The sequence below is a fragment of the Labrus mixtus genome, chromosome 23, assembly GCF_963584025.1.
Source record: "Labrus mixtus chromosome 23, fLabMix1.1, whole genome shotgun sequence".
In the NCBI taxonomy this organism is placed as follows: Eukaryota; Metazoa; Chordata; class Actinopteri; order Labriformes; family Labridae; genus Labrus; species Labrus mixtus.
The window spans coordinates 18,958,139-18,968,138 of NC_083634.1; the positions used below are offsets into that span (position 1 = coordinate 18,958,139).

At 42.8% G+C, this 10,000-nt stretch overlaps 1 protein-coding gene across 3 annotated transcripts in view; it reads left to right on the forward strand.

Moving 5' to 3' along the window:
* Nucleotides 1-10,000, forward strand: part of exoc6b (exocyst complex component 6B) — an 83,134-nt gene that overhangs the window by 17,759 nt on the left and 55,375 nt on the right. For all 3 annotated transcript variants that reach the window (XM_061032056.1, XM_061032058.1, XM_061032059.1), the window contains exons 7-9: nt 2,563-2,754; nt 4,977-5,045; nt 9,953-10,000. The exon at nt 9,953-10,000 is cut by the window's right edge and continues 36 nt beyond it. In XM_061032056.1, the coding sequence (XP_060888039.1) occupies nt 2,563-2,754; nt 4,977-5,045; nt 9,953-10,000 (309 nt within the window). The remainder of the gene's footprint in view (nt 1-2,562; nt 2,755-4,976; nt 5,046-9,952) is intronic.

Here is a 10,000-nt window from a genome sequence, read left to right on the forward strand (position 1 = left end):
TTCTTTTGTTCTTGGAGGGTTTTGGGGTGACAGGGTCTTGAAGTATAAGTGAAAGGACTGCTGGGAATATTTTCAGGGAATGTTTATCACTCAAAAGCGACGGCAGAGCTTGGCACATTTCTGTTCCCTCCATATCTTTCCCACCTAACCCACCATGCACAGGATTTCAGACTTTCCTCTACTTTTGTTTGTAGTCGTTGTCAGATATGACTCATTGGCCTTCTATGTCTATGTGGCATTGGATCAAAGATGGCATTGTATTCTCCCAACATTTCTTGATACTGTGTTCTTCCGCTTTTCTGTGTATCCACCCTGCCATGAACACCAGTTTTTCTCATTACCGTCGTAATTAAAGGCACAAAACGAGGGCGCTTGAATTCTCTGACGCATCTGTTGACGTGCCTATCGACAGATTTAAGTGCACAAGGTAGGCTACTTGCTGGCGCCGGGCGAACAAAGGACGCCACAGCATTCACGTGCGTTCTCAAAAAAGGAGCTAAGGCGGATCTGGGTGTGGATGGAAAGATGCTCTCAGCTTAGATCTGAAAGGGTTTTCCCACAGATATATTTGGTTGGCCAAGCCTTAAAGAGACTTGATCTTGGGGTGAGCGTTCAAAGAACCTTAAGAATAACCAGCGTTTGAAAGAAAAACCCCAAGTAAACGCCAGGATCATGTTCAGACGACTGAAAAACCAAATCATACAATTCTTAATGGAGACCAAAAACCTGAGCTGAGTCATTTCTACAGTGGACAACAATAGAAACTTTCCTCGTACAAAATACTTTGGTGGCAGGCTTGGGCTGTCTATATGAAAACGTGACTCCTATTTTCATTCTGTGTTGGATACAAGCGTCTATTAGTTTCTAACCAAAACTTCCTCTTTGATTATTTCTTATTTTTAGTACTCCTGTGGGAGCAGAGTGCATCATTTCCCAAAATACTCCACAAATAGATACACAGACAGGACGCGGTTTGCATTAAATTTCTTGCCTTGCTCATTGCATTGTTCTGTGGGAAGTCTTTCCACTTGGACTGACACCATTTCCTTCTGTCTGTGTCCCCCTCCCCCCCATTTTATAATTTCATAATCTTCACTGATCATTGTCATAATACCAAAGAAGAGGCTTAAAATAAATGCACAATGAGGAAAAAAACTAAGATGTGCTTTGGTAAGGTGTTGTGCCACCAAATGCCACCTGAAAATCCTCTTGAGCTCCTTGGAAGTGATTCAGTGAGACTTCGGATCTTACCTGTAGAAATGAACACCATTTTTCCAAAGATACCGCCTCATTTGGTGTTTGGAAGTTGGTTTTGGAGAGCGCTGTTCAACACTTCAGCCCAGAACACATTGGTGATCAAATGGGTTGAACTCTGGTCGCTGCTTAGGCCTGAACATTTGATTTACTCAACTTTTGGGCGAGTTGTGGATGCCCAGTCTCTACCATTGGTACATTAATGGTCACCTTCTTATCCGTTTCTCTTTCATCACATGCTTTTGTGTCTTTATTAGGAATGCCTAATGTGAAAGCTTTAGATTTCCATTGCCCTGCCTCAGGATCATCTGGTATCATGCTTCCCTTTGCACACCATTTTTGTTTTGTATGTTTTTTTTTGGTGGTAATGTTGGGTCTTGGTTTGTGAAATTTTACTGCCATAATGCTTCCCATCCGTTGCACCAGCTTTAAAGCACCAATGTCCCAGCCCCCCAACCATGATATAATTTTCCATCGCGATGTTTAATTCTTGAATTTACTCCAATCGACCACTTCCATTAGCCAAGAATTATTTCATCTCTGGATAAAATTCAACAAGTACAAAAACTTAGATTCAAATTGCAGTGATTCTGGGTTCTTAATTGATAAGTTGACTAAAACCATGATAAACATCTTGCTCCCGACAGCATAAAAGGGCCAACAGACCTCAACCCTAACCCTAGGGATCGAGCATTCAGGTTTCACCAAGTCAAATTATGGATCAAACATTGTGTCTCTTCTTTCAAGTCGGCAGCAGTACTAGTATGAACGCTTTGTTTTCTGTTTCATTGACTCTTCATCCTTCCTGCTCTTCCCTTCCTGCCCTACTATTACTATCCCTGCGATGCATTCTTGGGCGTTTTGTCTAAAACCTACCACACCTTATCCCACGAAAAATTCCCATGGAAATGACCAATAAAAAGGTCTTTCCCAAAGGTCCGGAGTGGACCTTGACCTTGTTACACCATCCGCACCATTTTCCCGCCTCAAAATCACTTTAGGGAACGTGAGACTTGTCTTCTTATCTTTGCTGCCGGATAACTTGAAGTGTAGTTGGGGCACGTGTCTGGACGGCTACAGAAGATTTGATTGGAGTTGGTGTATCATTGTTATCAAAAAAAAACATCTGGATTTGGTGTCAAACCCTCAAACGCTGCTTTGAAGTTGCGCCAAAAGCAACAAGCGCGACTCCCTCCTCTTTGGCTTTTTGAAAAGTGTTTTGGGAAATGTATAAAAAAAAACTGTCCAGTAGAATGCAACAGAGGATTGAGTTTGAACCTGTTTGTTGTTGTGTGTGTTGTGTTTCAGGCTCAACTGCAGCGGTCTTTGGACAGCTCCGTCTCCATGCAGCCCAGGGCCCTGATTGGCCGACGCAGCAGGAAGGAGTTGGCTGCAGCGATGGTGACGGACAGCGACGGACAGGGTGGCAGCCCGGTGTCCGAACAGGACTCTGGCATTCTGGACGTGGAGGACGAAGAGGAGGAGGAAGAGGAGGATGAAGTGAGGAAAAACTACAACCACATACAAAAACATGTTTAACGGAAATTTTATTTATGCATTTGTCACATGTCCTGCGACTAGCAGGCGACTGAGGTTCTCTCAAACGAATCGTCAGAATTCGACAATATGGGGCCACCCCTAAAAAAATACCAAACATACTTGTGCTAAACCATGTGAGATGATGGAGTATGAATGAAGGATTAAAAAGGTGGTTGCCCCTAAGGCAGTGCAACCTTCAAATGATTTTGTAGCTGTTATTTTGTGGAGAAATATTCTGCTACTTTTGAGGGGCTAAATATAGTAATGGATGTTTTTTTGTACTTGTCACACATCTATTGAATTCCTTAAGTCAGTCTCAAGCAAGAAGGAAATGTCAGACATCCCATCAGCCCTCTGTTTGGTTTGAAGTTGATCGTCCTGCTCAAGGCCGATTTCGGTGACTTTTTCCACAGTTGGAGTACATATTGTAATTTGGTGTTGTTGCTGTTGGATGAGATTTTAGTGAAACTTTAGAAGGTGACCCTTGAAGAACCATGACCTTAAAGACCACCAGTTTCCCACTCACTGGTTTTGTCCTTGGATTATCTGACTCAGCATACAGATGCACCAGTTATGAGGAACAGGAGGTTATTTAAAAGCATCAAAAACATGTTTACTGGCCATTCCAAAAAGGTGAACTCTTGGACTTTTGTCATTATTAAAACTGGACACAAAGAATTCGGGGGCTCTGAACTCTTAAAGTCATCCCTCGCGGGATCCCGAGTCCTGTTTCCAGCCTTGTTGTTCGCTCTCAAGGAAAGCACAAAGTACAATGAGGCTGGAGAGAACAGAGAGCTGAACTTGTCACCCCCCCCGAGCTGCCATTCTGTTTGTAAGGTCCCTGTCGTCCCCCCTCCGCTTATTTACGTCCTGTAAACTCCGCTCAACCCTCTTCACGGGAAGACCTTGGCTCGAACAAAAGGCCTGACCCCCGCGGTCACCGGGGGTTACGACCGCGTTGGCGCCGATGGCTGACGGCGATGCCAACCGTCGTCGTCTCCTCACGCCATCCCTGCCCCTGCCCCGTCTTCCTCTTTCTTCCTCTTCCCTTCTTTTACAGGCGTCCCTTGTGTCTCTGTATCCCACTTCTCTTTGCTTTGTCTTTTTTTTTAAAGCTAGTTTCTTTACCCTTTTCTCTCCCGTTTAATTGATTTGATCTGTGTCCAACAGTCACCTTTTCTCTCTCCCCTCTCTTACCTTTCACCTCTGCCTTTACTTACTCCCTTTCTCTGCTTTTATATTCTGTTTTTAAAACTGTAAACTGCATCTACCTGCTTGTATCTCTTTCTAAAATCCCCCGTTGTTCCATCCCTATCTGTCTCTTTTCTGTTTCTAATCTTCCTCTCCCTCCACCTGTGTCTTTAAGAGGCACAACTCTTTGTTTTTTTTTGGTGTACTTTCAGGAAATGGGTGTTTGTTTGCGGTCACATCAAAGCTGGCATTGTGCTTCGCCTGCACTGATTTTTACAGAAAGAAAACTTTCCAGAGGGCAAGAGGGCACCTGGTTTTTTTTTTGCTCAGATAGTTTGTCTGTTTGTGTCCTTGTGTGTGTTTAAATGGGTAAGATTGCGGTCAGAGAGGAGGTGGTGGAACGTGGGATGATCAGACAGAGGGATAGATGGAAAGAGAGAAAGTCAGAAGACTGCAGACAAAATAATGATGTGATGCAGAAAACGTCTTCCTTTGTTGTCTCTCGCTTCCAAAGTCACTACAGTTCAGGTTTCAGTGCAGCAAGCTAAAAGAAAAATGTGCAAATATAGCACTTGGCAATTTCTACAAAGATATATCTATTCGTTGAATTAGTTGACAACTTAAAAAATAAATCATTTCAATGTTTTGAGTGTGCTTTTTCGGGACCAAGTCTTTGAATCCAGTTTCCTCAGTTGTGTATATTTTCTTATTTCTTCCCGCCTCTAAGACTGTGAATGAATGATCTTTCTTTTTATTGAGAAACAAGACATTAGAGGACATCCTCATGGGCTGAGGGAAACCGTGAGCCTCCCCTCCCCCACTTTTTTCCAACATTTGATAAATCAAACCACTTACCAATTACTCAAGAAAAGGGTTGTGTTTGAAGATGTTGCTGCCAAAATACATGCAACATAACTAACATGACGATCGCTCTTCTTCTTGTGTTGTTCTGTTCACGTGTTGTATGTCCATCACTGACCGTGTCTCTGCAGGTTCCAGGAGCTCAGGATTTGGTGGATTTCTCTCCAGTGTACTGCTGTCTTCATATCTACACTGTGCTGGTGAGTTCATCTTTATCACTTTCAGCTCTTCTTGATGCATTGCCTGATTTTTGAAATCCTCTCCACGACTTGACTTGACGATCCTGAGCTCGAAAGCACGATCCAGTCATGATATGAACGACCCCCTCTAATGTGCACACTGTCACTAACTTTAGTAACAGATTTGTGTGTGGCAGATGACCGTCTGTTATTGTCTCATAGACGACCTCTGACAACGGACGTAAATGTACCCGTAATTCAAGTGAAGCCACCATTTAAGTGATAAATGACTTCAAGCCAAGACCCATTTTCCGTGGTGTATACATCTGAAACTTAAATGTCCATAACATCCCAGAGTTCACCTGTTGAGTCTCAGTTCAACTCTGTGACAAAAAACATTTTCTTCCATCGTTCTGAAGGAGAATAACCACAAGGTTGAAGTGCATGTGATGCTGTAAGAAGAGGCCTCTGTGTGTGTGTGTGTGTGTGTGTGTGTGTGTGTGTGTGTGTGTGTGTGTGTGTGTGTGTGTGTGTGTGTGTGTGTGTGTGTGTGTGTGTGTGTGTGTGTGTGTGTGTGTGTGTGTGTGTGTGTGTGTGTGTGTGTGTGTGTGTGTGTGTGTGTGTGTGTGTGTGTGTGTGTGTGTGTGTGTGAGAAAGAGAGAGATTGCAAGTGTGTGTGTGTCATCTCAGCGAGAGCGAAAGCGACATGGGTGGAGGTGTTGACTGGGCCATGACGGGGTTAGATGCACATTTTGGGGTGTGTGTGTGGGTGTGTGTGTGTGTGTGTGTGTGTGTGTGTGCGTGTGTGTGTGTGTGCCTGCACGCCTGTAGGGGCCACGACCGGGCCAAGAGGGTCGGCTGTTTCTGTTCACTTTGTGTACGAGTCTGAGGGGCTCTCTGGCGAGGGGGGGACAGGAAGTGCATGAACTTTGACAGGAAGGAGAAAATGAACGGGCGAAAAAGAGAGAGTGAGGTTAGAGAGAGGGTAAAGGTGGGTGACATGATGGATAGAGTTTAAAGGAAAGATAAGAGTGGAAATCATTTGAATATCGGAGGAGAAAAACCATCAAAACAAATGGTATTGATATGTATCGTGGCGATGGAGGAGGGAGGGTAGAGGTCAGCGGAGGTGCAACAGGAAGGTGAGCGGAGAAAGTGAATCAGCCACGGAGCGATAAGGAGGCAAGAGAGGGGGAGGAAAGGGAGGTCAGGGTGAGGTTAAAGGGGCAAAAACAGGAAGACAAGGGTGAATACAGAGACATTGGAGAGAGAGGGAGCGGAGAGGAGGAGAAGAAGGAGAGGGGAAAAACTGTGTTCCATCTTAGGAAGGTGTTGAAAGGTCTGACCTTTTCACCTCGCTTTGTGGTTCTAACAAACACACACATTCTTGTTTACGTCACGTAAGAGGACATTACACTGACTTTTATTCACTCCCTGGGGACATGCCCTTAAACCAAGCCTTCACCCTTAAAAATGTACACAAACACAGAGCCTTGTTTCCGTCACCTCAGAGGACATTGCAAAGAGTGGAGACACTGTATGCAAAGATAACTTCAGCAAAGTTGAACCGCTTTGTCCACAGGTGTCGCAATTATGACAAAAATTCAGATTTGAAACTTTGTCTTTTGGATTAACCTCGATTCAAGGAAAAGGGGGCGCAAGATCACTTATGCACACACACTCAGACTTTCCTACCCCCTAACCCTAACCTTAGATTCTGCCCTTAAATGAACTGTTAAATAAATATACATCATATTAATCTCTGAACTGTTCGTCGATGTCATAGCCTCTTGGCGCGACATCCAACTTTTCAGGGCTTCCCGTGTAGCCGGTGTTTAGTGATAAAGAACTACAAGCCAAGACTTTCTTTCACATTTGCTGCCCTTCTTAGAGACCAACTCGTAACTTTAGAGTTGGAGCAAGAGTTGGGAGTTGAGGGACCGCTTCCCGGAGCTTATTTTTTTGCTGCTGTTTGATATAGATATTTGTTAATAGATATTATTAAAGTCGTTAAATGTCAGTCAAATCCTGTCCTTTCAGATTTTGTGTCCATGCAAAATCTGTGAATAGAGATTTACTTAACACAGACTAGGATTTTGTCTTCACTTGGAAAAGGTTCGCCTCATGTGAGTGTGTACTGTGTAGTCTTATTAATCTTTTGTTTGTGTGATTTGAGTGAAGAAAGCCAGTTTCTTCACTCCTTTTGTAATTTGCATAATTGAAGCATTGTTCTTTTCCGATTACACACTTGGAGATTTGTTTTTTTTATTATTTAAGGACACGGATACGCACACATCTGAAACCGTTTTATCCGTTAAAGTGGTGTTGCAGCAGTTTGACTGACAGGTCATTGGGCAACGACGTAGATTTACCATTAGAAAAGAAATCAAGAATGTCCAACGCAGAGGCATCGACTGGAAAATCAAGAACACACACACTCAGACACACACATTCAGACACACGGGTTTTATTGTTGAATGATAATGACTCGACTCACTCAGGCACGCGCATGTAACAGTTTAATTTATTTTTCTAGTAAACCTGGATTTAAATTCCCATTTGCAATCAAGACCTCCACTTTCTCCAAATCTTTCTCCGCTGCCATCCATCCCCTTATTTCCCCAGCCTCTGCCTCCATCTCGCTCGTTCTCCTTTCCATGTTTAAAGTCCGTGATTTTCCAGCAGGAGTCCTGAACAATACTCCTTTGTTACGCAAACACACACACACACACACACACACACACACACACACACACACACACGTAGTGCACTCTATTAAGAAATCTGCGCTGACTGGTGATGAGTGTAAACACAAACCTGAAGTCCAACAAACTGAATAGAAGGGAGGAAATAGGAAAGGTAGTAGCCAGACCATCAGACTGATCAGACCGGGTGATCTAACCAAAATGAAACAGCTGGTATTAGAACTTCACATACTTAAAAAAAAAATATATATATATATATATACCAGCATTCAAAGGTGAAGAAAACAAGAGTCCAAAACAGAAGAACCATTCATAGCAAAAACATCAAATTTTTGTCCATATCATACCACTGAGTGAGAGTGAAGCCTCCGTGTGACTTACTATTTGCACTTAACCTGAGACTCACCAGAAACTAATGAAAAGGCTGAATGGAGGGATGAAGTGAACCAAAGAAAGACGGCTCTTACTTTGTAGAAATATCTGTCGGTAGTCTTGGCTGGAGGTTGTTTAAAGCTAACCGTTGGCTTCACCTGGATTCACCAAGAAGTTGGCCGTTGTTCCCAGAGGCATACTTGCCTCGGAGATTGCTCAAAGGATTCAGCAAAAGGTTATTCTTTTTTTATCAGACAGACTTCAGACATTTGGTTTCTTAAGTAAAGAGTGTTATGGTGTTTCAACTTTAGAAAGACATACCAGGAAATACAGATTTACTAGTTTTGCAGGAAGAAGAAACATGCTTGAAGATATTATTCTTTAGTTGGCCCATTCATATCCACAATCTCTGTCATTACTTGATCTCACTTATTAAAAAAAAAAAAATTCAATCTATCGAACTCTTCATAGGTCTTTGTCTGCTTCCACTTTTATCCCTCTAATTTTTTCAGGTTTTTCTTGAACTTCTTTTGGCGCCATGCTTTCCTCCATTTTTCGTTCTTTTAAGGTTTTACAGCTTTTTTGCAGCTTGGTCTGTATTTCTTTTCTTTGCACAGTATTTCTCTTTATATGACGTTCACAATCACAGCCCCGGATTTCACCTCTTTGCTCTCTCTCTCTCGGGGGAAAGCGAGCTCTGTATAATGAAGAGGTCATGGCCATTTGATGCAGCTTGTTTGTTGAATACACATTGTTTCAGCTGAGAGTCAAACGGGGAATTTAGAGAATTAAAGAACAGCTTTGTCACCCCATTACATCAGACTGAATACAGTTATGAAACACTTCAAGATTAAAAACTGTCTGCCTTGGGCCCAGTGAGATTCATATACTATTCACATTTTGTGGCTTCTAGGTGTTTTATTCAATGGACATTGTTCAGCTGAGGGTCAGATTAAAGACACACTGGGGCACTAATATTAACCTGTCGCAGATTAAATTGTTACACCCAGCCTAGGGGAAACCAGACGTTGCTTAAAAGTCACTCTCTCCTTCCTTACTCCCAATGATGAGCCAAGAAAATAGAAGTACCAAGCTGTTGCTGAATCCCACTTTATAATGGACTTAAGAAAACACAAAGATGTGCTTGTTAAGATCACAGAATGTCTACACATCTTATCAAATAGATAGCAAGGTATTAGTCACCACACACAGCATGTATAAACAGCATAATGTCAGAACCAGAGCCCAGAAGTCAGCGGGGTAGATATACTGTACGTGTTCTCTAGATCATCTGGTCAGCTGGTAAAGGTCTTGTTGTGTTATCTGCCCACTCTTGGCGTCTTATCTATGAGGGTTCTTGGTCTGGACTCTTCATAGGCCACAAGTTTCTCACACACACCAGAGAGAGATAAGAGAGAGAGAGAACTTCTGTGTAATGTAAGATAAAGATATGAGGAGGTCGAGTTTAGAGAGCTCATTCTTTGTTGTGTGGGTTTAAGTTTTGATGTCTGACCAGTGACGCCAACCAAAACTAGACCGCAAACAGGGCTGTTCATCAAAGACACATTATCTGTCTCTACCACACACACACACACACACACACACACACACACACACACACACACACACACACGACCGTTTCCCAAACTTCCCATCATTCAGTGGGTCTGACATTTGGTTTTTGGTCTCATTAAATTCACCTTCCACAAAAGTCGATAACAGCCTCAAACAAAAATAATCTTAGGTGGATTAAACACCTTATAAATCATCCTCTGTTTTCTTTTCTTTGTGTGTAAGAACATTTAAACCTTGATTCCATCAATCCATTCTTACCTGCAGTTTGTGTTTTAGGGTTTGCGTGATGTGTTTGAGAACTACTACAGAAAGCAGAGGAGGAAA